Source organism: Periophthalmus magnuspinnatus, chromosome 1 (assembly GCF_009829125.3).
Source record: "Periophthalmus magnuspinnatus isolate fPerMag1 chromosome 1, fPerMag1.2.pri, whole genome shotgun sequence".
NCBI lineage: Eukaryota > Metazoa > Chordata > Actinopteri > Gobiiformes > Gobiidae > Periophthalmus > Periophthalmus magnuspinnatus.
The window spans coordinates 12,765,464-12,792,090 of NC_047126.1; the positions used below are offsets into that span (position 1 = coordinate 12,765,464).

At 40.3% G+C, this 26,627-nt stretch overlaps 1 protein-coding gene and 1 non-coding gene across 8 annotated transcripts; both read left to right on the forward strand.

Moving 5' to 3' along the window:
- Nucleotides 1-575: 575 nt before the first annotated feature.
- Nucleotides 576-26,430, forward strand: htt (huntingtin). Of its 7 annotated transcripts, none has more exons than XM_055225619.1 (66): nucleotides 576-962; nucleotides 1,503-1,586; nucleotides 1,793-1,916; nucleotides 2,022-2,081; nucleotides 2,168-2,247; nucleotides 2,537-2,675; nucleotides 2,824-2,965; nucleotides 3,042-3,220; nucleotides 3,715-3,919; nucleotides 4,321-4,398; nucleotides 4,488-4,864; nucleotides 5,939-6,068; nucleotides 6,157-6,272; nucleotides 6,368-6,479; nucleotides 6,562-6,699; nucleotides 6,991-7,149; nucleotides 7,221-7,318; nucleotides 7,835-7,974; nucleotides 8,043-8,106; nucleotides 8,183-8,283; nucleotides 8,363-8,509; nucleotides 8,863-8,983; nucleotides 9,072-9,217; nucleotides 9,296-9,468; nucleotides 9,556-9,773; nucleotides 9,847-9,973; nucleotides 10,054-10,178; nucleotides 10,262-10,372; nucleotides 10,446-10,523; nucleotides 10,750-10,973; nucleotides 11,066-11,144; nucleotides 11,250-11,411; nucleotides 11,500-11,555; nucleotides 11,638-11,786; nucleotides 11,857-11,993; nucleotides 12,275-12,391; nucleotides 12,472-12,594; nucleotides 13,441-13,688; nucleotides 13,897-14,039; nucleotides 14,114-14,336; nucleotides 14,598-14,739; nucleotides 14,828-15,007; nucleotides 15,088-15,264; nucleotides 15,340-15,416; nucleotides 15,507-15,642; nucleotides 15,732-15,854; nucleotides 15,924-16,131; nucleotides 16,218-16,363; nucleotides 16,441-16,618; nucleotides 16,708-16,800; nucleotides 16,890-17,074; nucleotides 17,151-17,277; nucleotides 17,357-17,460; nucleotides 17,618-17,772; nucleotides 17,845-17,984; nucleotides 18,065-18,150; nucleotides 18,240-18,370; nucleotides 18,436-18,568; nucleotides 19,463-19,618; nucleotides 20,280-20,470; nucleotides 20,637-20,751; nucleotides 21,058-21,271; nucleotides 22,052-22,265; nucleotides 22,679-22,841; nucleotides 23,977-24,137; nucleotides 24,416-26,430. In XM_055225619.1, exons 1-66 carry the CDS (start codon nucleotides 865-867, stop codon nucleotides 24,627-24,629), a joined length of 9,480 nt encoding a protein of 3,159 aa, XP_055081594.1. In that variant the 5' UTR covers nucleotides 576-864; the 3' UTR covers nucleotides 24,630-26,430. The 7 variants fall into 7 exon arrangements, with proteins under 7 accessions (XP_055081594.1, XP_055081601.1, XP_055081598.1 ...); XM_055225626.1 differs by having other exon boundaries at nucleotides 22,157-22,265; XM_055225623.1 differs by having other exon boundaries at nucleotides 18,068-18,150.
- Nucleotides 10,567-10,697, forward strand: LOC117379518 (small Cajal body-specific RNA 14). Its single transcript, XR_004542087.1, has one exon. It is a non-coding gene; the product is annotated as a small Cajal body-specific RNA 14 (non-coding RNA).
- Nucleotides 26,431-26,627: the final 197 nt, after the last annotated feature.

Below are 26,627 nucleotides of genomic sequence, written 5' to 3' on the forward strand. Positions count from 1 at the left end.
GTTTAGGCATAGCTTCCCACTACCTTTTTCCATTGATCAGCTGAAATACACAACAATTTTATGTCTTCACAGTAATGAGATGATGTTTTAAGATGTTGGGATGGGATGTTTTGCCAAGGCTGAATTCAGACCTGGCCAAAAGGGATGGTAGTTTACAGTGTGACCTCCATGTTCCATCACAGATGCTCCCTTACCCCTAGGCTCTCCTATTGTGATAATCACACCATACTCCTAATAACTAATACGTGTTAACTAGTAGAACGTAATCCCCAGAACAAGCCTATAATTAATCCAAATACAGATTATATTAGACATGGTGCATTGAAGTTTGGTTATTTTTGAGTTCTCAGATGTAGTGAAGATAAAATAATATTGTCGTTATGCACAGTACGTAAACTATTGATTCTCCTCCGAGTAACAAAACAATCTGGGTTTTAGTGGTCCCGTGACTCTTAATGAAAACAACAATGGGAAATGTAAGGCAGCTATTGGTTTGCTGAGCTGTCCATCAAAACAAACCTGGATGCTGATTGGCTAAATCCGCTGTGCCCCTTTCTTCCATGGACATCCTGCGTTTCTGTCACAGTCCACTTCCTGGTGTGATTTCTTGTGGGCAACGCAACGCCGCATCAAAGATGTCTTTTATCATCAGGGACCCCGTTCAGTAATATTGTGAAGCGGCAATATATAATCTGCACAGAGAGTCGCTGGAGAGCTGGTGGTAGTTGTCGCGAGCAGTGTTGTCACTCTCGGCGCACTACGCACCGTTTGCTCTCCCTATGCTAACTGGGCTCCCCTGTGCTAACTAGCTCACATTGTAAATATTAGCCAGCTGAGCTAGCAGCCGTACATTTGATTGATAAAATGGCTACAATGGAGAAACTGATGAAGGCCTTTGAGTCTCTGAAGTCATTCCAACAACATCAGGGACCACCGACTGCAGAAGAGCTTGTCCAGAGGCAGTAAGTGCTTCACATTTGTGTTAGCTTGAGCTAGCTGCAACTGTGCCCCTCAATGAGACGCTAGGGGTTTATTAGGCACAGCTCAAAGCTAATTACGTGAATACAAAAGCTATATCAAATACTGTACAAGTGGATTATAATCTTCACACTTTGCATTGAATAAGACAACACTACATTTCGCAGACAGAGCATTTCTGTTCATACGTGCTTGTAATTTGTAAACACTTGTAAGCACTCGATATTGTTGCAACAAATGGAAATTGTTCTCGGAGAATATTAACATTTGTTATTGCAAATCACTAAGTAATAGTTTGTTTTCATTAATTATACACATTACACTGTGTAGTAAATAAGTAATTTAAAAAAAGAGACAGTACTGTAGATACAACACTAGGAACCAGTTTTATTATCCTCCTATTTATGTGATGTCTTAGTATGTGCTGAGGTCTTACATACTTCATATTCAATTAACCAATGAGTGTATTTTAAAATGCGACCTATCTCTGTTTTTTCTTTAACTTTCACGCCTCTCCCTTTAAGGAAAAAAGAACAGCACACCACCAAGAAGGACAGAGTAACACACTGTTTGACAATATGTGAAAACATAGTGGCTCAATCTCTAAGGTAGGTATTGATGATTAATAGTTGTGAATAATAGAAATGTAATAACTACATTATTTATCATTGTAATGGCCTGATTGTTATGAAACCTGAAATAATGAAGTAAAAATGTATTTGTGCATAATATTGAATGTAAAACCAGTTTTTACAAGTTAATTCTATGAAGTTTTGTTTCAAAGTGTGTACATTTTGCCTTTTGTTTTGAAAAGCAGAACATCTCCGGAGTTTCAGAAACTTTTGGGGATTGCCATGGAGATGTTTCTACTCTGCAGTGATGACTGTGAATCAGATGTGCGAATGGTTGCTGATGAGTGCCTAAACAAAATTATCAAAGTAAGATAATTGATTATTGACTTTTGTGTCTTTTAATGTGTCCTATTTTACTCATGAATATGTCTAGATTTATTTTTATTCATCTTTCTAAAACTTCATCATTAGGCACTGATGGACTCCAATTTGCCCAGGTTGCAACTGGAACTATATAAAGAAATCAAAAAGGTACTTCATGTACTAGACTGGTCAGTGTCTGTTGTGGCCAAATGCCATGGCACATGTTTAAGTACTGTTTTTCTGCTGGTCATCAGAATGGTGCCTCCCGAAGCCTGAGGGCAGCATTGTGGAGGTTTGCTGAGCTGGCCCACCTCATTAAACCACAGAAGTGCAGGTATACACTGCAGTATCTTGACAAGTGTTTAAACAAAATGATGATGTTTATATGCCCATCTTTATCTGGTGGTTGAAGGGGCCGATGGCGCAGTTCGGCAGCCTCACTTCCGTCTATTGTAACCACTACTGCCACTGGGTGCTAAGTGAATGAATAATGACTACAGTATAGAACTTTGAGAACACTAAACAAGCCTGTAAAATAATAATTATAATAAATCTCTTACAGTTATCTCTAGTATGTGATAATATTATATATTGTACCACTGAAATGTATCTGCTCTTTTTAGACCTTACCTAGTCAACCTGCTGCCATGCCTCACCAGAATTACAAAGCGCCAAGAGGAGACCGTTCAAGAGACTCTGGCTTCAGCCATGCCCAAGATTATGCTGGCATTGGGACATTTTGCCAATGATAGTGAAATAAAGGTAAATTTGTTGCAAAATAAAACACAGATGCTCTCTGTAATTTGTCTAAGAAGCAACCAGAAACATTTGTGGATAAAGTTTTTCAATAAAATATAGGAAATACAGAGTAGAATCATGGTTCATAGTAAATATATTTTGCTTTTTACAGGTGTTGCTCAAGTCATTTGTGGCAAACCTCAAGTCAAACTCACCCACTATTCGACGGACAGCAGCAAGCTCAGCAGTCACTGTCTGCCAACACTCTAGACGCACTACCTATTTTAACACCTGGCTCCTAAATGTGCTGCTGGGTAGGTTTTACTGCAACAGTTTAGATGCACGTGTTGTGTGTACACTGGAAATTAGATTTGAACATTGCATCCTCAGGTCTTGTGGTTCCTGTGGATGAAGAGCACCCGACTCACCTCATTCTGGGTGTTCTGTTAACTCTCCGATACTTGATACCTCTCTTGCTTCAGCAAGTGAATACATCAAGCATCAAGGGAAGCTTTGGAGTCACAAAGAAAGAAGCAGATGTGCAGCCAACACCTGAACAACTGTTACAGGTACAAGAGAGTTTTTGTGCTGTAGGATCTACAAATACTTGATGAGGAAGGAGCTGGTACTAAAGTTACACTGAATACATTGGTTATAGAAGTGATATGCCAAGAAAAAAAAGTTGATATATGTATTATCATGATGATTTAGAATTTATCATAATATGTGCATTTAGCGTTTTTATATTGTAGATGCCATTAAGCATATGTAAAGCCACCTGATGCCTCTGAGAGTTCATATTGCACTGCACTTGATTAAATGGGCCTGTCACTCAGAGCATGGTGGAAGCAGGCCAATAGGAAGCGGGGATAAATGTCTGTGGTGGAGCATAGAGCTGCATTAAACAAGAAGCACTTAATCTTATAGAGACGAAATGGCATATTGTTGCGTGAATCAGATCACAATTCGCTCAGCCCTAACTAAAAGCAAAAGCTCCCTACAGTGTGACTATGTTCTAAATATTTCTCCATTATGTTGATTATGTCTCTGCTTATGTCCAAAGGTGTATGAACTTACCTTACACTACACTCAACACTGGGATCACAATGTGGTCACAGCAGCTTTGGAGCTCCTCCAGCAAACCTTGCGGACTCCTCCTCCAGAGCTTTTGCACATGCTCATCACTGCGGGCAGCATATCCCATGCCACTGTGTTTCGCCAGGACACTGAAAGTCGTGCACGATCTGGCAGTATTCTCGAACTCATAGGTAATTACTCACTTTCAGCCTTTTTAATTAACCAGTGCTACTTTTTCCTGTAACATTTCTACATTCCACCAGTTTAATTCTTGCTGTCCAGTTTCTGTTTGTGCCTTTTCTAACTAACTTGATCCTAATGAGTCTGTTTTGGACCTGCTTCTTTTCTTTTTACTTTCTCTTTCTGCCTCCTGTTCCCTGGTGTTTCAGCTGGGGGAGGGTCTTCCAACAGTCCCCTCCTCCTCAGAAAACAGAAAGGTGAATGGCCTATTTATCTCTTTAATTCACCACTCTCTCGGTAGTGAGTTTTTTTTGGGGGTCCTTGATGTAGAGGTAGAAAAGCACTATGTAAATAGTTCCATTGTGGCCTTTCGAATGACATTATTTCTTTCTGGAAAATTCCCTGCCCTTAGGAAAAATGGTCTCCGGAGAAGAGGATGGGTTAGAGGATGAAGCTGAGAAGAATGACGTCACCACCGGCAATTTTTCAAGTAAGACACAACTCAGTCAAGATTCTCATGATGGTCTATACATCTTTTTTCCCAATACTTCTGTTAACATAAAACCAACTCTGTCCCAGCTTCAGCAGCAGATGGCTCCTCAACAGGTCAAGTGGACATCATCACAGAACAGCCCCGCTCCTCACAGCATACCCTCCAGCCTGGAGACTCCGTGGACCTCAGTGCATCCTCGGAACAGGGCGGCAGTGGCGGGACCCCTGAATCTCCCAATGACAATGAGGAGGAAATGCTCAGCAGAAGCTCCAGTGGGGGGGCCAACATTACTCCAGAGACTGCAGATTACACCACCCCTGAGAATGCTACGCCAGAGGGGCCATTAGTGGATGGAGGAACGATTTTAGGCACCAACGATCAGTCGCTTCCTCCTAGTGACTCGTCCCAGACCACCACAGAGGGACCAGACTCTGCGGTCACTCCCTCAGATGTAGCAGAACTAGTAAGTCTAAAACTCTTACAAAAATGCTGTTTTGCTTAACCTGCACCAAAAAATCATTACCTTCCATCATTAAAAAATCTCAAATTGGCTTAGTTTGAACTGTTTATGATTTAACAATAATAGAATTAGGATTAGTAGAATGGACATTAAACACATAATAATAATTTTATTAATAAAACAATAATAAATTGGTGTTCCTCTTTCTACTTTTATGATCATATGCACAATTTTAGTTCAAATATATTGTTAAAACATTCTTTGTGAATCTGCAATGCTGTCCATTCTAACAATTCTACCTCTATGGTCTTGCCCACTCTTCTTACCCTGTCCTCACTTGGACTGCAGTTGCGCACTCCATTGCCGCAGGTGATTGAGCCATGCTCCCCCTCTCCAACCTCCACAGAGGGTCCTGATGCTGCAGACAGCGACTCTTCTGTCTACACCACATCCTCCACATCGTCTTCTTTCTCTATTTCGTCCTCTTCCTCCTTCTATGCCACCTCCTCCTCCTCTAGCACTAGTGACAAGGTCAGCTGCAGTTGGACATTATCTGGAGTGGGAGGGGCTTGCTTGCCTGTTGACCTCTCCATTCTTATCCCATTGCTTGTTTCTCAAATTAATTCCCTGTTTTTACCTTGCTTACAGCTGTGCCTTGAACTTTGTTGTTTGCCTCCGTGTTAAAGCGACATGGTTTTCAATATCTTATTTGGAAATCATTTGATGAGCTTTCTGTAAATACCTAAAAGCATGATCTCTGTTTTAGATTTTTTTTCACTTTCAGGAGGCTGTGACAGGCTTTTGCTCCTGTTGAAACTAGACAGAGCAAATGGGCAAATTTCATCAAAATCTTCTAAAATATTCAAATTGTGGCGTTGTTATTTTTCAAGCCAAAACTGTTGGCTTGATCTTAGTTGTTTAAACCCAAGCATGACTCACTTGATCTTTACAAATTTGTCCTGTTGTTGTGTCCATGTTTGGTCTCAGAGTTAGAAAATATAACTTGAATAATGTAGTCCAAAAATACAGTGGTATTTGATGCCTTTATTTTGCTTGTGTGCTTGCTTATTGCTTAAGGTGTTGGATGGCAGTGAGAGCCAGTACTCTGGGATGCAGATAGGAACTCTACAGGACGAAGAGGAAGAAGGAGCAACCGCAGCCTCCCAGGGAGAGCAGCAGCAGGAGCCCTTTCTGCAGTCAGCACTAGGTATGTGTCCTGTAGACATCTGAAGCAGGTGAATAATGAAATATTTACATTTGGGATCTTAACGATGGGTACTCTGCTCTGTGTGCAGCTCTGAGTAAGCCTCACCTGTTTGAAGGTCGTGGTCACAACCGCCAGGGTTCAGACAGTAGCGTGGACCGCTTCATCCCAAAGGAGGAACCAACTGAACCCGAACCTGACAACAAGGTAAAGAGATATAACTTGTGCACATAAATATTGTGACTTCTTGATTTTATTTTTGAAAACAAAGTGACAAATGTACTTTAATACATTATTTTTAGCCATCACGGATAAAGGGTCCAATTGGACATTATACAGACCAAGATAAGGAACCTTTAGTTCACTGTGTGCGACTTCTTGCCGCTTCCTTCTTGTTAAATGGACAAAAGAAAGGTAACACCAGCAGTTGCATTATTAACTGTACGATTTACTTAATTAGAAAAAAAGGATTATTATGACTGCATCATTTTCTCAGGCCTTATACCTGACAAAGAGGTGCGAGTGAGTGTGAAGGCCCTGGCTATCAGCTGTGTGGGGGCGGCTGCTGCTCTGCATCCTGCCGCCTTCTTCAACTCCCTCTACTTGGAACCGCTGGACGGCATCCCTGTAGAAGGTAGAAGTGCAGTATTAAAAGGTGCAATAGTGTATACATCATAGCTTACATAACGAGCATCATTGAATAAAAGAAATGTTTGGTATGACTGGAGAACTTAAGTACTAGCTTAATAGCACGTTATACTAATCTCACATCTAATCAGACAGTATATCCACCTATGTTCACTCGGGTTTGTAGAAACAACAACAAACAAAATCACTGGTTAAAGATTGGTTAATGACATTGTTTACACATCAGGGGGAAAGGACATTTTCTATCATAATTGTGTGATTTATTTCTTCCTGACAGAGCAACAGTACATCACTGATGTGCTCTGCCTCATTGATCATGGGGACCCTCAGATCAGAGGGGCCACTGCAATCCTGTGTGGAGCCATTATTCACGCAGCTCTCACCAAAACCCGCTACAACATACACAGCTGGCTGGCCAGTGTACAAAGTGTAACAGGTTTGTTTATTTGTCTAGTTTTTATTATAAAATTAGTTTTATTCCAAGACTTATTTTTTGCTCTTCTTTAGGTAATCCTCTGTCCCTGGTGGACTTGGTGCCTTTGATCCAAAAAACGTTAAAAGATGAATCATCTGTCACCTGTAAGATGGCTTGTTCTGCAGTGCGGGTAAGTTTTATTTATTTATTAACCTTTATTTAAAAAGGGAGTTGATTTGATTGAGGGTCTATTTGTCTTTTACAGTTATAATGACAATGATAATAAACAATGGGAAAAAAATGCATACAAAATGCATTATAATCATGAGGCATTCATCGGTGTATAAAATACTATAAAACACTGGTAATTTAAAGTATTCTACAGATTGAGACTGAGTAAGCTTTAGCAATGATATTATTTATTGTGCGCCTTTCTTAGACACTCAAGGGTCGCCTTACAAAAATAAACAAATACAAAAGCATTATTATAGGAGAAACACACAGCTAAAAGCATAGTTAAAGCGGGACTACACTCTTGCCTTAAGCACGCCTACCTAGTTCACTATTAACAAATGGAACAAAATGGTATAAAATGCTGCTGTGCTCTACTGCTATGTGCCTAATGTTGTGGTTTTAAAAGTGATGTTAATTTAAAAAAAAGTGCTGATGTTTGTACTTGTGTATTTAATCTCTGTGTTTGTTGTAGCACTGTGTAATGACCCTATGTAAGAGCACCCTTAGTGAGCTCGGACTGCAGCTGCTGATCGACTTGCTGTGTCTCAGGGACTCTTCGTACTGGCTTGTTCGAACTGAACTATTGGAGACCATGGCTGATATTGATTTTAGGTAAATCTAATAAACTATAGATCATGCAGCAACCTTTATAACTTTTATTGTGTGTTTTTGTGTGTTAGAATAATTAACTTCTTAGAGAGGAGAACTGAAGCTCTGCATAAAGGAGATCATCATTACACTGGGGTAATTTTCTTACTATCTTACGGTTGATAAATGTGCATTAATATTACATGCAAAACATTACTATTCTTTATTGCAGAGACTGGTGTTGCAGGAGAGGGTCCTACATGATGTGGTCATCTGTCTTTTGGGAGATGATGACCCCCGAGTACGACATGTGGCAGCTTCAATTGTTAGCAGGTACTTTCCATTATGCATACCTTCTTTTCTTACATTATACACAGTATACACTGTATTGACACCTTTTGCTTGTTTTTAGGCTTGTTGTACGATTATTTCATGACTGCGACCAAGGACAGGCTGATCCAGTTGTTGCTGTTGCCCGAGATCAGAGTTCAGTGTATCTACAACTACTAATGCATGAAACACAGCCCCCCTCCCAACTTACTGTCAGCACAATCACAAGGTAACCACATACAAATGGATACAAGCTGTAAAACTAGTGTTACTTGGACTATACAGACTTGATTTAATAATGCAGCTGTCTGTCTTTATTTAAAAAAGGTCTTTTGTCATGCATTTTAAGTTATTAAAACATGAAAAAATAAGTTATACAATAATTCACAGATAAGTCACTTTTATTCACAAATATTCTGTCGTCAGTCATGTTTTCAGCCTTTACTTTATTCAAAATCTATATAACAAATGAATCGCTGACTAGTCGACTACTAAAATAATCGTTAGTGTTGCAGCCCTAAGACTTAGTTTATATCTTTTTAATCTTCAGTAACGTAATGATACATTTCTTTCTTCTGTCAGGACATACAGGGGCTACAATCTCTCTAATACAGTTCCTGATGTCACCCTGGAGAACAATTTGTCCAGAGTCATCACTGCAGTGTCGCACGCGTTTACCACGTCTACCTCTAGAGCCCTTACAGTATGATTTTGTTCTGTTCCTTCGATGTTTTGACACATTTAATTTGATACTTTCTCCACGATGTCTGAACGTGTTCTTTCCTTTGTAGTTTGGTTGTTGTGAGGCTTTATGTCTCATGGCTTCAACCTATCCCGTTTGTAACTGGAGCACAGGCTGGCACTGCGGCTATGTGAGCTCTGGATCCAGTCTTGCTTCTCGGGCCAGTCTAAACCGCAGCAGGGGCCGGGCGCATAGGTCAGTTACATATCTTGCATGATAGAAAGATTATTTCATTTCTTGTTGTGATTACAATAAAATGTTTTGTCATTCCAGTTTGTCACACTCCAGCCATACACCCACGTCATCATCTGCACCAGACACAGAAAAGAAAACTTTGATTATGGGAGTGGCAAACATGGTGCTGTCTTTGCTGTCCTCGGCCTGGTTTCCTTTAGATCTCTCGGCACACCAGGATGCACTGTTACTTGCTGGCAATTTGCTTGCTGGTGGGTAATGGAAGCACTTTGACCCTTTTCTAGATAATGTCTACAATACATAAATAACCCTCATGTCTTCCATGTTTAAATCCCCAGCTGTGTCACCTAAATGTATGCGAAACCCCTGGTCAGGTGAGGAGGAAGGAGGTACTTCAAACACTAGTGCTGGCCCTAATAAGATGGAGGAACCCTGGGCTGCACTATCAGAGCGTCCCATTGTTGTTATGGTCGAACAACTTTTCGCTCATTTACTGAAACTACTCAACATCTGCGCACACGTGTTAGACGACACACCACCTGGGCCAGCAGTGAAGGTACTTCATGTTGTTCTGATGTTTCTGATTTTTTTTGCTTGAATTAATAATGAATTCACAAATTTCTTTTTAGGCCACCCTCCCATCTTTAACAAACACCCCATCCCTGAGTCCCATTCGCAGGAAGGGGAAAGAGAAGGATGTGTCTGATCCCAGTGTGGCGCCCATGAGCCCAAAGAAAAGTTCTGAAACCAGCACAGGTACACAGTGAACCCTACACTAACATTGGACCAAATAAACTTGATTGTACAATAAAAAATGGTGTCTTTTAAATGAGTAGGTCGACCAGCAGACAACACTGGATCAACAGCAGTCAGTAAATCCACAACTCTTGGTAATTTCTACCACCTGCCCACCTACCTCAAGCTTTATGACGTCCTGAAAGCCACATACACAAACTATAAGGTTAGATAGTAATTTTACCTTAAAATGTTATCACCATTTAACTACCTGCATAGTACTAATGTCTTATATGGGGATTTGGTTAGGTTACACTGGATCTACACAGTAACCAGGAGAAGTTTGGTTGTTTTCTACGGTCTACCTTGGATGTTTTGTCACAGCTCTTAGAACTGGCGACTCTGCATGATATCGGCAAGGTATGCAATTAAAATGAAGAATCAAAAATCTGCTTTGCTGATGTTAAGTTAAACCTGCTGTGGTTCTGTTCAGTGTGTTGAAGAAATTTTGGGCTACCTGAAATCCTGCTTCTCCAGAGAACCAACAATGTCCACTGTTTGTGTACAGCAGGTTAGTGATTCTATGAGTACTATAGACTATTTTCTTTTTTTGTGTGGCAGTCCTTTGTGGTTTCAGCACTGAGCAGTGTGCTGTAACTGTCTTAACTCCACACAGAGTGAGGCTGGTTCCTGCCGACAGGGACTGTAAAGACATTGGCTTCCCTGTGCGATGGTTCCATACATCTTTCATTGTCATGCTTTAATGTGTATTTATAAAATTTGCATGTCCATTTTAGTTGCTGAAAACTCTTTTTGGCACCAACCTGGCCTCTCAGTATGAGGGTATTCTGAGTGGACCCAGTCGAGCTCAAGGGAAAGCTCTCCGTTTGGGGTCTTCCAGCCTTCGTCCTGGTCTCTACCATTACTGCTTTATGGCCCCCTATACACATTTCACCCAGGCACTGGCTGATGCTAGCCTGCGCAACATGGTGCAGGCTGAGACAGAGCAGGACACATCCGGGTACATATATTTTACATTTATAAAAACAGGTGTCCCTATGTTTGAAGTACAAAAGTGGACAGACATACTAAAAATGTAATCCCTTGTTTCAGATGGTTTGATGTCATGCAAAAGGCATCAAATCAACTCAAGTCCAACATTGCTAATGCAACACGCCACAGAGGAGACAAGGTGAGTTTTCCTAACTCAATCAGAAGTTTAAATGAATGAAAATGGACTTATTCTAATTGAATGCATTTAAACAAATTAGATTTTACAATGATCCTTTTCTTTCAGAGTGCCATTCACAGTCACATTCGGCTGTTTGAGCCGCTGGTGATTAAAGCTTTGAAGCAGTACACTACAAGCACCTCTGTTTCACTGCAGAGACAAGTGCTGGACCTGCTAGCCCAACTGGTACAACTCCGAGTCAACTACTGCCTCCTGGATTCAGATCAAGTATGACTTAAGACTTCTGTTTATCTTCTATTTATCTGTTCATTCACTTTTTGCTTATTTCCCTTTTCCCCCATTTTTTTTGTTTCAGGTGTTTATTGGATTTGTCCTCAAGCAGTTTGAGTACATTGAAGTTGGACAGTTTCGGTAGGTCTGCTTTTTAGTAAACAACACTGGCACTGACTTACACTCAGCAATCTTGTACCGAGCACTCTTATTTTTCCTATAGGGATTCAGAGGCCATCATCCCAAACATATTCTTCTTTCTTGTACTGTTGTCGTATGAGCGGTACCACTCCAAGCAGATCATCAGCATTCCTAAAATAATCCAGTTGTGTGATGGGATTATGGCTAGTGGGAGAAAAGCTGTGACCCACGGTGAGATCAACTACAAAATCAACATGAACAAAATGTTGCATATGTGACTTACTTTACTGTCTCCCTACAGCTATACCTGCATTGCAACCCATTGTCCATGATCTTTTTGTTTTGAGGGGCTCCAACAAAGCTGATGCAGGAAAAGAGCTTGATATTCAGAAAGAAGTGGTTGTGTCCATGCTCCTCAGGCTCATTCAATACCACCAGGTCCAATATCACAAGTTTCTTAGTGTATTTTCTTCATATTTGCTACTTTTTTATCTACTGTGTAATTAGGCTTAATTCATTTTATTAAGAATGATTCAGGGTTAGTAACTACTTTGTTGGTCTTAGGGTATTCATTAAGTAGTTTATTGAGAATTAAGTCTAGACTTTGCACTTTTTGTTCATTATTGCTTCATGCTTCAGTAAGGGTAATTAAAATGTAGTTATTATTATTATATATAAGCGTTACGTTACCTATTATTTCTTATACATTTACTATATAGGTTTTGGAAATGTTTATCCTTGTACTCCAACAATGTCACAAAGAAAATGAGGACAAGTGGAAAAGACTGTCACGGCAGATTGCAGATGTCATTCTTCCGATGATTGCAAAGCAGCAGGTGGTGATATAAAAGATAATGAATCTTCTCACTTGACATATTCCATTTGTTACCGAGACTGTTGTTTTGTGTTCACGCAGATGCACTTGGACTCCCCAGAGGCACTGGGTGTCCTGAATACTCTTTTTGAATCAGTTGCTCCCTCTTCTCTGAGACCAGTGGACATGCTGTTGAAGAGTATGTTTACCACTCCAGTTACTATGGTAAGAATTTTACGATACAACTTCTATTTACTTATAACTGGATTTCACAGGGTCCCTCATGATTTAATATACTACATGGAATCCTAATATAGTGATGATATTGTATTGTATTGATTATAGCATAGTTCACATGATGTTCTTCAGTATAACACTATTAATACATAAATAAATACATTTTTACAACTGTATTTATACCTTTCAAAGCTGGCTTTAGCCATCCAAATGATATTCTTGCTCACCTATTCAAACCCACTATGTAATATGAATGCATGTATACCTCAACATATACCTACCAAAATTCCAGTCTGCCCATCCCTATTCTGCAGGCTAGAACCTGCTACCTAGACATCTGTTTATTAGGAGTATTCTTATTGATCAGCAGTGAATACCTCATCACTATTACATAAACAATTTTGCTTTTTTTGTCACACACCTCTATGAAATCACATTAACGTGGGACTAAACACCTAAACTTCACCCACAACAACATTTCTAATAAAGCTGCTAAACTGGGCAGTACCTGGAAGACTAAAAAGAGTGAGGGGAGAGGAGGGATGGGGGTGATTGGCATCCACACTTCAAATAATCAGTGTTTGCAGTCAGAAACACCTGGCTGTAATCAGCTGAGTCTTGCGCGATGTCACTAAGCACTTAGAATTGCAGTGGCCACCAGAGCAAGGAGACACCCATTTTTGACCACAAAGCTGCAAATGTACCTATTTTGCACTAAGCTGACTGAAAAAATCACTGTAAACTATTAAAACACCAAATACACAATTTAGTTCAGAAGAAAAGTTGATTTAGTGTTTAGTTCCACTTTAAATAATACCTCTTATGCCTCTGCAGACGTCGGTAGCCACAGTCCAGTTGTGGGTGTCTGGTATCCTGGCCGTGCTGAGGGTACTAATATCTCAGTCCACAGAAGACATTGTACTGTCCCGGGTCCATGAGCTCTCTCTCTCCCCTCATCTTCTCTCCTGCCAAACCATCACTCGCCTGCATCAGCAAAGTAGCTCCCCAAATGACCCATCATCTGAAACACCTGCTGCCCAGGAACCTAATGGTGACACTCTTCCAGAAGAAACATTTGCCAGGTTAGTAAAGGTTTTTTTTTAATACCCTGATAGACTAACAGGTTTGATGTTGTATTTGACTGTGTGTACATGATTTTATGAAGTTATTTTACATGATCTGAGAGCTGCAAACTCAGTTGCTCTTTTGAGACACATAAGAGATTGATTTTATTTTATGTCGATGATCAGATTTCAAAATGTTGACATCGTCTTTGAATTGTTTATACAGGTTTCTGTTGCAGTTGGTTGGAGTCTTACTCGATGACATTTCAACCCGTCAAATCAAAGTGGACATTACGGAGCAGCAACATACCTTCTATTGCCAGCAGCTAGGCACACTCCTAATGTGCCTTATACACATATTTAAAAGCGGTGAGTCTGTGGTGAAATTGACACCTTTTACCTTATCTTTTCAAGTTGTAATGATCTTTATTTTACATTTGAAGGAATGTTTCGAAGGATCACAGCTGCAGCCAGCCGTCTCTTGAAGGGTGAGGGCGGAGGTGCATTGTCTGAAAGCTGTGGGTTTTACCAGCTGGAGGGACTGAACAGCATGGTCCAAAGCCTCATCACGACCCACCCCTCCCTTGTACTGCTGTGGTGTCAAGTTCTGCTCATCATCGATTACACAAACTACACCTGGTGGTCAGAAGTGCATCAGACCCCCAGGTGAGAAAAGACCCAATGATGAATAACAATGACAACTTATTTGTCATTTTAAATCAATATTGCAATTTAAAAGGCTGACTGTTTTCATTTGTGCCAAAATGCCTATGTAATGCTGCTAAATCCTACATGTATCACCATTTATATGATATACTGATTTTTTTTGCATAATAGGTCTCCTTTTAGTATTATGCTCATGCTTATCATAGTCACACCTATAAAGTGTATGTTTTGATTGATCTTAATTAGTTTATCCTCTCATAGGAGACAAAGTTTATCCTGCACAAAGCTGCTGAGTCCTCGCAGCTCAGGCGAAGGTGAAGAGGACAAGCCTGAATCACGGTTGGCAATGGTCAACAGAGAGATTGTACGAAGGGGAACCCTCATCTTGTTCTGTGATTATGTGGTAAGGACAATTCTGTTGATTAGATTTTGCTTTGTAGTTCTTTTACCCTATTTAGGTCTATTTTTCCATTTTATATTTCCTCTTTCAGTGTCAAAACCTCCATGATTCAGAGCACCTGACCTGGCTGATTGTTAATCATGTGCGAGACCTGATCAGCCTTTCCCATGAGCCTCCAGTGCAGGATTTTATCAGTGCTGTTCATCGTAATTCTGCTGCCAGTGGCCTCTTTATTCAGGCCATCCAGTCACGCTGCGACAATCTCTCTACTGTAAGATTTCCAAGAGGGACAGTTTTATGTGAAATTACCATTTTATTTTAAATTCGCCACCTCTGGGTCATTTCTTTTAGCCCACCATGTTGAAGAAAACTCTGCAGTGTTTGGAGGGGATCCACTTGAGTCAGTCTGGCTCTCTGTTGATGCTGTATGTGGACAAGCTGCTCAGTACTCCCTATCGAGTGCTGGCCCGTATGGTGGACACACTGGCCTGTCGTAGGGTAGAGATGCTGCTCGCAGAAACACTACAAGTACGGAGCAGAGACAATACTGAGAGGCTTGGGTTATAAACATGTATTTAATTCATCATTTTTTTGACTCTGCAGAACAGCGTAGCTCAGCTCCCCGTGGAAGAGCTCAATAGAATTCAGGAGTATCTTCAAAGCAGTGGGCTTGCTCAGAGGTAAAGATGTTTGTTGGACACAATTTGGTTATTGTGTGCTGTATCTTTGGGTAGCAGAAGCTTTGACCAACCCACCTCTTTCAATTTCAGGCATCAGAGGTTCTACTCTCTGCTGGACAGGTTTAGGACCACTGTTACCGACAGCAACAGCCCAGTCCCGCCTGTGACGTCCCACCCCTTAGATGGGGATCCTCCACCTTCACCAGAATTAGTAATGGCAGATAAGGTAAGCTAACAGGTCTAATCCAATGTAATTAAAAAATAGGCACTTGTTCATATTGTGAGAAAGTAAATGAACCCTCTCTGCTTTATTAGGAATGGTATGTAGCTTTGGTGAAATCACAGTGTTGTCTCTGTGGAGATGTGTCTTTGTTGGAGACAACAGAACTTCTCACTAAACTACCTCCACCTGATCTCCTGAACATAATGAGCTGCAAGGTAATTACGTAACATTATTTAAGTCCCTAATAAATGCTCATCTGACAATGGTTGATATCTTTCTTGTAGGAGTTCAATCTGAGTCTGTTGTGCCCAAGTATAAGTTTGGGAATTCACCGGTTAACACGAGGTCAAGGGTCACTTCTGTTAGAGACGGCTTTACAGGTCACCATTGATCAACTTGCTGAGGTTACGCAGTCACTTCCTGTTCCACACCAGTCTTTCCTGCCTCCCTCTCAGTCACAGCCCTACTGGGAAACTCTAGCCACTATCTTTGGTAAGGAACATGGTAATTAATTTAGTAAAGTAAATGTCCCAGAACATCTTAAAATTCATCAAGTGTCCATATCCTTTTTTTCCCAGATGAACCTGGCTTCTTTCCAAAGGTTTTGTCGCTATGCAGGGCTCTCTCACAGTACTTGTTGAATGTCAGTCAGCTGCCTTCCTCACTTCACATTTCTGCTGAAAAGGAGCATCTTGTCACTGCTTTCACCTGTACGGCTACAGAGGTAGTGACTATGTTTTTCTACGAATGTGTATAATGGGTTCACCTGATATTAAATTGACTTTGTGTTGTTTTCTTCAGGTGATAGTTTGGCGTTTGCTGCAGGACCAGCTGCCTCTCAGTGTGGACTTTCAGTGGGCTCTGGCTTGTCTGTGTCTGGCATTACAACAGCCCTGTGTTTGGAACAAGCTTTCTACACCTGAGTACACCACACATACCTGCTCTCTTATTCACTGTCTGCGCCTTATCATTGTTGCAGGTAAAAGGGGGGTAGTCATCATTAAAATATATTTTGATGTTCTCTCTATATTACTATTACTGAGTTTAAAGATTTGCTTGTGTGGTTAGTGGCAGTGAAACCTGGTGACCAGCTTCTGTATTCTGAGAAAAGGCCCAAGGTGGAGGATGATGGAGATGAAGTAGACTTCCCTCATGCAAACCGTAAGCGCCAATTCAGGAAATGTGTTTATTCAGGGGTTCACATTTATCTCAGATTTTGCAGGTGAATAATGCACTCCTATTGTTTGCAGACCTGCATGAATGGCAATCATGTGAGATAATGGGAGAGCTGGTCGAAGGTCTCCGAAGCGTCCTTACATTGGGTCACCATAGAAACAGTGCAATTCCGACCTTTCTTACTCCGACTCTGCGCAACATTGTGATCAGTCTGTCTCGACTGCCTCTGGTTAACAGTTACACAAGAGTTCCTCCACTGGTCCGTAAGAGAAAAGAAGAATATGCTGAATTATCATGTTATATTAAAATATTTGAAAACCATCAACTGGTTTTAGGTTTGGAAACTGGGCTGGTCCCCACAGCGGGGTGGAGAGTTTGGCACAAGTTTACCAGAGATCCCAGTGGACTTCCTGCAGGAGAAGGATGTCTTCAGAGAGTTTCTGTACCGCATCAACACACTGGGTATGAACAGAAGTCCATCTAATACATGTGTAGCCTATATTATGGTATATTATGTACTTCATAAATATGCCATGTTTAGGTTGGAGCAGCCGGACTCAGTTTGAAGAGACATGGGCCACTTTGCTGGGGGTGCTTGTCACACAACCCATTACTATGGACCAGGACGAGGAGACGCAACAAGAGGTAATGGTGCATTCTAAATTAAAAGTCCTCTTTTTTTAGAACTGCTGGTATGGCAAAGCAGTTCTTAAAAGTTAATCACAAAGCAAATTAAGGGATTTGGTCCATAATAATAGCGTATAGATGAAATGGTTATTTGGTCCCTGCATTTCTTGTTTAGGAGGACTTGGAGCGTACCCAGTTAAATGTGTTGGCTGTTCAGGCCATCACCAGCCTGGTGCTGAGTGCTATGACCCTGCCTACAGCTGGAAACCCTGCAGTTAGCTGTCTGGAACAGCAGCCGCGCAACAAGAGCCTCAAGGCCTTAGAGACACGGTAAATATTCAAAATGATCACAAAATTTTAACAACCAATTTTTTTTCACATTTTTTTTTTTTTCAATCAAAGATTTGGGAGAAAGCTTGCAGTGATCAGAGGTGAAGTGGAGAGGGAGATTCAGGCACTTGTGTCAAAGAGGGACAATGTTCACACACATCACCCCTACCACGCATGGGACCCTGTGCCCTCACTCTCTGCAGCCTCAGCCGGTAACTAACAGGAGCACCAAGTTCCTATTCATATTTGAATAACTGTACCTAATCATAAATGCTCTTTTTTCATGTTGCAGCAGGGACCCTAATCAGCCATGAAAAACTGTTGCTGCAGATCAACACAGAGAGGGAAATGGGGAACATGGACTACAAATTGGGACAGGTCAGAAGTAACAACATCTATTGGTTTGTTAGTAATTTAATAGACTTTTTGTAAAATATCTTTTAACATCTTAACTTTTCTTTTTTAAGGTCTCAATCCATTCAGTTTGGCTTGGCAACAACATCACCCCGCTCAGAGAGGAGGAGTGGGGAGAAGATGAAGAAGATGAGCCTGACACTCCAGCTCCCACGTCCCCACCGCTGTCTCCCATCAATTCCAGGTAAGGGTACATGCTGAAATAGGCGGCACAGCGTGTACAGTGTGTAATTTGTGTTGCAATTTTAGGAAGCACAGAGCTGGGGTGGACATCCATTCATGTTCCCAGTTTCTGCTTGAGCTTTATAGTCAGTGGCTCATCCCAGGCTCACCCAACAACAGGAGGATCCCTACCATACTAGTCAGTGAAGTAGTCCGATCGGTGAGTGCTCCACTACAATCAATACTTCTGCTTTACCATTATAATGTTGGTGTTCAATATTTAGTTTACATCATGTCCATTCCTAAGATGTAAGGTTGCACAATATACTTATCTAAAGGTGCACTTTAACTTTTCTGGTTATACACTGCCTGGCCAAAAAAAAGTCACCACCTGGAATTAACTAAGCAAATAGGCACGAGCCTCCTCCAGTTGGTCAGGTCTAGGTTCAGCAATGATGACTAACTGAATATACTGAATGACCAGGTTTCTTCCCTGATGGCACAGGCATATTCCAAGATGACAATGCCAGGATTCATCGGGCTCAAATTGTGAAAGGGTTCAGAGAGCATGAGACATCATTTTCACACATGGATTGGTCAACACAGAGTCCACACCTTAACCCTAATGAGAATCTTTGGGATGTGCTAGAGAAGGCTTTGTGCAGCGGTCAGACTCTACCATCATCAATGCAAGATCTTGGTGAAAAATTAATACAAGACTGAATGGAAATAAGCTTTGGCAATGTCACAAGATTTATCGAAACAATGCTACAGCGGTAGTGGTCCAATGAAATATTAGTGTGTGGCCTTTTTTTTTTTTTTTTGGTGGTGACTTTTTTTTTGGTCAGGCAGTATATGTCAATGGAGCTTTAATTAGTTGTCACTGACTGTTATGACAGTATGGCATTAAATGTATCTATCTCACATTCTAGGTGTTTGACTGCTCAAAAATACCTTTAAAACATGTATTCTTACATTGAGCAGGTTCACCTCATCATTGATCTAACTCAGTGATGTAACTTGGCCTGGTAATGTCTTCTGCATCTCCATGGAGATGCATGGATGTTTTAATGTTACTCTATTACTTAGATTACCGTGTTTGCTTTTATTGCAGCTGCTGGCAGTCTCAGATCTCTTCACAGAGAGAAATCAATTCGACATGATGTTCTCAACGCTAATGGAACTACAGAAGCTCCACCCACCAGAAGATGAGATCCTCAACCAATACCTGGTTCCTGCCATCTGCAAAGCAGCTGCTGTATTGGGCATGGTAAGGACTGTAACCAGACTAAAACCAGAATTTTACAAAGATGTGTTAAAGGACATATTAATACTAAAAAAAACAAAAAAAAAATTTTTGTGAGCTTTTAACAATATTATACCCCGGATATGATTATAAATGGGAGTTAGTTCTCAAACATTTTAACTGGTTAAATAAAGGTTACTTAAAGGTTTAAATACAACATAAAATGGAAAAAAAAAAACTTTGAGTAAAACTGAAGCCAAATACAATTCCAGGTATGTTTTTGATGGAGGGATAAGTTTACATTTCCCCAAATCATTGCATCACATGTAGATATCCTAGAGTTTTGAAGTCCATAAATAATGGCCAGACTCATTCTGAACATTTCTGCTATCAGATTGCATTCATTACAACTGCATACTTAAATGAACATGCCGGACCTAATACTTAAATGCCTAGCTTTTGTTTTTCTCATCGTAATTCCCACTGCCATGCACAATATGCCAACACCAAATCCTAGTATAGCAGTGGAGCACATTTGATGGAACATGTGTATTTTCTATTTATAGGTGTTATCTTCAAACTGCTTTAGATTTGACATTTCATTTTTTGCACTCAAGCATGTTTGAAGACCAGTAACAATACAAAGAGTGCATAATATGTAATTTAAAATACTGTACATTTCCAGGATAAAGTCATAGCAGAGCCAGTGTGCCGCTTGCTAGAGGCGACATTTCGAAGCACTCATCTGCCCAGTCGAATGGGGGCTCTTCATGGGGTTTTGTACGTTCTGGAGTGTGACCTGCTTGATGATACGGCCAAACAGCTCATCCCCACAGTCTCTGAGTACCTGTTGTCCAATCTCAGGGCTATTGCACAGTAAGTATAATGTGGAAATAATAATACTGACCTTATGTAATTACATAATAGACTTTAGTAATGAAGCCTCACTTGATACTTATACTTATACTGCAGCCCTGTTTAATTTTACTGTGTCTACTGACTTAGTTGAGTCTCATTAATGGTATATATTTGTGCCCTACAGCTGCGTACACTTGCACAACCAGCAGCACGTGTTGGTCATGTGTGCAGTGGCCTTCTACATGATGGAAAACTACCCTCTGGATGTAGGGTCAGAGTTCATGGCAGGGGTAATACAGGTAAAGCTTTAAGAATGTTGTGGTTATGTCCGGGTGTCTTGGCTGCAGATCGGGGTCTTGAGGGTGTTTTCTGTATTGATTTACTATATTTTAATACAAAAAAAAATCCCATCATAAAATGAATTATTTATAGAAGTGAGTAAGTATGATCTCACTATGTCTAACCAAAATCTTGACAGTTATATACATTTTTTTCTGCCAATGATTTCTATTTAACATTATAGGTCTGTAAAATGCTGTGATGTTACCTGACCCCAGCAGTTGTCCTGTCTCTTTCCCTTAGTACTCTTTGCATCTTTGTTTCAGCTGTGCGGTGTTATGGTGTCTGCCAATGAGGACTGTACTCCATCTGTGATCTACCACTGCGTGCTACGCGGCCTTGAGCGCCTCCTGCTGTCCGAGCAATTATCTCGCGTGGATGCTGAGTCGCTGGTCAAACTCAGTGTGGACCGAGTGAACATGCCCTCACCCCACAGAGCCATGGCAGCGCTCGGCCTCATGCTCACCTGCATGTACACAGGTGAGGAAGGCTCTAACTTCGCAGACTAATCACACATCCTAGCAACAGATGGCTAATTAGTGAGCACCATATTTGGATAGCTTATAACATTCAGCCACTCACTTAGAGAACTATGCATGCAAGCTTAACCAATGACCTTTGTATTCTATGCTAGAAAACCCAACCCACAGAGAAGTATAGATGTTATCCCCTCAAGTAACCTGTGAAAGCCTGAATGTCTAACAATGGGTGCTTTTACTGGAAAAATTAGGACAAGTCTAATATTTTTAAGTGGAATTTGCTACTTCCAAGCTCACTATTGCCTGTTGAAATGCAACTCCCTACTGTACAAAATGTTGTACACTTTCAAGAACAAGACATTATGACCTTTTCAGAAGCACAATCTTTCCTGCACATATTTTAGTGCGTAGAATGATTACCGGTAATACATAATTCATTTAGTGTTTGCATTTTTCTTTTTGCTAGAGCTTGTTTGCATCCTGCATGTTACCTGTATAAGACATAGTATTGGACATAGTAGAAACCTAACCTCTAACCCCTACAATGACCCTTACTAACTGTATTGTCTAAAGCATGATGCCTTTTGTTTTTGAGTTGTTTGAGAGTAACAATAGGATTGATTGACTGCCCCTGTCCTTAGCACTGCCAATGTACTGTCCCTGCAAACATTTATAGGGAATTTTCCAGAATATCAGTCTCTTCTGTTTTGACCAAAATTCCTATAATTTGATCAGCTTTTTGTTCAAACTCTAATGTGTGTCCCACTGGTCGTCCTCTCAGCGGTGCTTGCGTCGGGTTCAGAGGTGACAGGGGTTAGAGGTCAGGTTGACTCTGCCGTAGTGAAGGCGGTGGGCGTCACGGCGGGTCATGTTGGTTTCTCCTCAGGGAAGGAGAAGGGCAGTCCTGCCACTCGCCCCGCCCACCCTGACCCGCAGGCTCCAGACAGCGAGTCCATCATTGTGGCTATGGAGAGAGTCTCGGTCCTCTTTGACAGGTAAAAACATCCTGCAATTATTGAACATATCAGTTTTAAAATTAAAATATTTTAGAAACATAATTAGTTTTGACCCATAAGTAGGGTGGGTGATGTGGCAAAAAATAATCTTGATTTTCAAATAAAAAAGGGGCTTCCAGTATAGAAATTTGGCTGTTTTGTGTTAAATTGAACTGTTTTGTTTAAACTCAAGAAGTCTTCTTCCAAAGCCTGAACTTTGCGTCAATCCACATCCTTTTAGTGACACAGGATTGACTGTGGACCGCTTGATTAAAATCACCTAACCATATCATCGACGATTACACATGATTCAATTTTACTCATGATTCAGGCAATTGCCTTAGCTCAGCTCATGAGTTTCTAGTGTCCCCAATTTTCACTAAACATCCACTGGTTGCATTTCCTCTTTGCAGAATCAGAAAGGGTTTACCCAGTGAGGCTCGGGTGGTGTCTAGGATTTTGCCCCAGTTTCTGGATGACTTCTTTCCACCACAGGATGTCATGAACAAGGTCATTGGCGAGTTCCTGTCCAATCAGCAGCCCTACCCACAATTCATGGCCACTGTAGTTTACAAGGTCAGTACAGGATTATTCTTAACTTTCCTCCTCTCAAGAGTCCACTTCTGGCCATTTTGATGATTTAAATGCTTTATTACTTTGTGGATCATATTGACTGATAATACTCGTTTGGTTGAAGGCAAAAGGGGGTCTATTATGCCAAATCAACTTTTATGAGCTTTTAACAATATTATAACTGTGTTCTCTTGTCATCAACTCACTCAGTTATATTTCGATTGATGCTTGCATTTTTGAGTACTCCTGTGCTATCCTACATTTAATGCTTGAGGGCTCTGAAAATGTCTGTTTTCACCCACCTACGTACCCAGAGACCTGCACTTGAAAAATAGTTGAGACATTTTTAACACTACAGGTATTACCTGGAGTCTGATGTATTTGGATCATCCTTCTCATTAACATGCCAAAAGGCACTGAGGCCAGGTTTATTTCTGCAGTTTTGTACAGGAAGTCAGTGGATCCATTTCTATTATTAAACAGTTTAAGACCAAGATTATTGTTTACAACAAATAAAGAGTAAAGTAATGATCTACAGTGGTCCCTCGCTGTATCGATGTTCACCTTTTGTGGCCTCACTGTTTTGCGGATGTTTTTTTTATTTTTTTGGGGTGTATTTTTGCCTTTTTTGTTTGTTTTTGTTTTGTTTTTTTCTTTTACAGTGCATGAACGTGCATTGTGTTCTATTCTGTGTCCTGATTTGCTAAGGGACTGTAGACCATTGTCAATCAGTCTCCTCCATGCCGTGTCTCCTGTACAGTACAGAATGCATTCAGCTAGCTGTGCTCTGTGGATTTCGCTGGAGCAGAGGCACGTGAATTTAAAGCTACCATCGAGGAAGGGGGATATAATATACGAAGGTTTGAACTTTGAGAGTGTTTAAGTAAGAGAAACGTGAGAAAATGTTAATGCCTGTCTGAGAAAAGTGTATAAAGTGTGTGGTGAGGTGTTTTACAGCCTTAAAGCATATACATAATAATTTCGGGGGAAAAAATGCTGACTACTACATAACCCCCACGATAAACAAGGGGCATATATAGTTTTACTAAATGCCCGGAAAAAGCATAAGTAGTCCTCTTTAAGTATAGATGTAGAGCAGATGTATGTATAATATCTTTAATTTTTCCTGCTGTTGTAGGTTTTTCAGACACTCCATGCCACAGGGCAATCCTCTATGGTGCGGGACTGGGTGCTCCTGTCCTTGTCCAACTTCACACAGAGGACGCCGGTGGCTATGGCCATGTGGAGCCTTTCCTGTTTCTTTGTCTCTGCTTCCACCTCACAGTGGATCTCTGCTCTGTATCCTTACACATCAGTCATAACATATTTTAGTCGTTATCTTGTTAAAAATGTACTTTAAATAATTGTTTGACTTGTCGACTCTTTGAAGTCTTAAAACTTTAAACTAAGACTTCAAAAAGTGCTTTGATTTAACAATGTTACCATATTTGTTATAAATGTTGGCATATGTTTTAGAGTCTGTATAGTAGCGATAAAATACAGTAATGATTATTTAATTTAACCATTACAATTAAATTGTTTTGAAATGCTTTCCTTGACCCACTTTACTTCACCAGTCTACCCCATGTGATCAGCAGAATGGGCTCCAGTGAGGTGGTGGATGTGAACCTTTTCTGCCTCGTTGCCATGGATTTCTATCGACACCAGATCGATGAAGAACTGGACCGCCGCGCTTTCCAGTCTGTGTTTGAGACTGTGGCTGCCCCAGGCAGCCCCTACCACCAGCTGCTGGGCTGTCTCCAGTCCATCCATCAAGACACATCCCTCTGAGAGCTGGAGGGTAAAAATGGCAAAAAGAAAAAAAAACTCATTTGCACCTCACTTGTGCTTGAAGATGGATCAGGATGTGTATGTAAACGTTATCTACTGTAGGCGTGTTATTTCACAATTTCACCAATCTGGTCAATTGAAGCAAAAAGTCAAAAATTCTCAGAAAGGGCCTCAAATTTAAGGGGACATTTCTGTCCATTTAACATCAATGACTAATCTCCAATACAAGCATCAGCACCTTTATTGTGTCTTAACCCTGCACTTTGATAAAGCTTCATAGAAATCCACAAAAATATTCTGTTGGGTCAAAAATGCATATAACTGCTTTCAGTTATATTTCAAACCATTTTTATATTTTGTTATAGTGAGATAATTTATGTAAAAAATATATTGATGAAGTGGGGGAAGAAGTCACCACAGTTATAAATTACAAGATTATATACAGAGACGTATGTTTTAAAGTATGTTTTCTCTATGTATACATTTTAGCAGTTCAACCCTTGCAAAGTGGATTAACACAACTCAAAAGAAACTGGATTATCTACATTATAAATGGCTATCTCTGTACTTCTCAGGATGTATGTGACTTATTTACAGTAATCTATATGGAGTGTTGTGTAAAAATATTTGTAAAGTATATGAAAGCCTTGGTGCATGATGTGTGAAGAAAGATCTTAACTTTATGACAATGCAACGCCATATTTCTGTTGTAGAACACACTACTTGTTAGAAGATCACAGAAAGCAAAAAGCAATGCGTTTAACAATGACTTGACTTCGTAGCCCAGACAAGATCTGTGCTGTGTCACTGTACATACACTTGCCTTAGAAAAGACTTAAAATGTATGTCTTGTACATTGAAAGCTTGACGCATGCTTAGCATTATTGCTATTCTCACACATTATTCTTATGACTGATTTCCATGGATACAGTTGCTATCACTGATGCAACTCAATCCAAAAGGAGCCTTCTCGACCAACAGCAGCTTTGACAAATCAGACCGAGGACAGTGTAGCGTAGGAGTGCCATGTGACTCTTCTGTTGTTAAGCTTTAAATATTTGTCTGGATTTAATATTGGTAAATATTCCATCAATAATTGTCTATGTGCTGAGAGTATTACACATATTTAGCACTTAAACCTGAAGGTTTTTCATGTTGGTGTTTCAAACTTTAATATGCAATGTTTGACTTTTAACATCTCAGTTTGTACAGTAAAATCTATCTACACCTGGAAATACGCAGCTTGAATAAGGCGCTGTAAGCAGATTAATACAACCTAATGGGTTGTGTAAAACTGTCAGTGTTGAGAATCACAGAGTAATATGCTCTGTTTTTAGACAAAGGCAGACTGAAGACCCCTGTGGAGCATAATACGATTACGATAAATCTGAGGTGGTGCAGGAAGGGTCAGTGAACATTTTCCTCAAATTAATTTCATGATGTCTTAAAGACTTTGCCCCTCTCACTCCCACCCAACAGCTCTCGGTCCACTTGTTAAAAATGAAAATTGTTCACTTGCTCTATACTACAACACCTCTGAGATTAGGATTGGGATTATTTTGCTCTGTCCTGAAGGTTTGACTTGGTTTGCACTAGACATGTGGAACACTACAGTCATCTCATCGCTGCTGTAAAAACAGCACAGACTGGATAGTCTGTTTTTGATCTAGAGTCTCACGTTTTTGTTACAGTTGCCTGTAAAAATAGAACAAGAGATTGTGTATTTCATTTTAATGTACATTTTTGCAAAGATTAAACACTGCTTATGGTCTTGTAGAAATTAATAAATTATTTAAAGATGTTTCCTTGCTTCTGTCTTGATTTATATATTTTAAATAGACCTTTTAGTCTATAAATAAGTAGTAGAAATTGTCTTGGTTTACCCAAATCCCTCCCATTAAGTGATTAAATGTATTAATAGGATTACAAAGTTGGAGCCATGTGGCATGGAGCTAAAACCATGACCACTATATGCTAAGAAATTAGAAACCAAAAGTA

Excerpts from the sequence above, each read along its gene's own strand:
- htt (XM_055225619.1), top strand. The coding sequence starts at position 865 with ATGGCTACAATGGAGAAACTGATGAAGGCCTTTGAGTCTCTGAAGTCA. Across the intron at positions 7,975-8,042 it reads ATGGCTGATATTGATTTTAG|AATAATTAACTTCTTAGAGA; the intron begins GTAAATCTAATA and ends TTTGTGTGTTAG. Across the intron at positions 10,179-10,261 it reads CCACATACACAAACTATAAG|GTTACACTGGATCTACACAG; the intron begins GTTAGATAGTAA and ends GGATTTGGTTAG.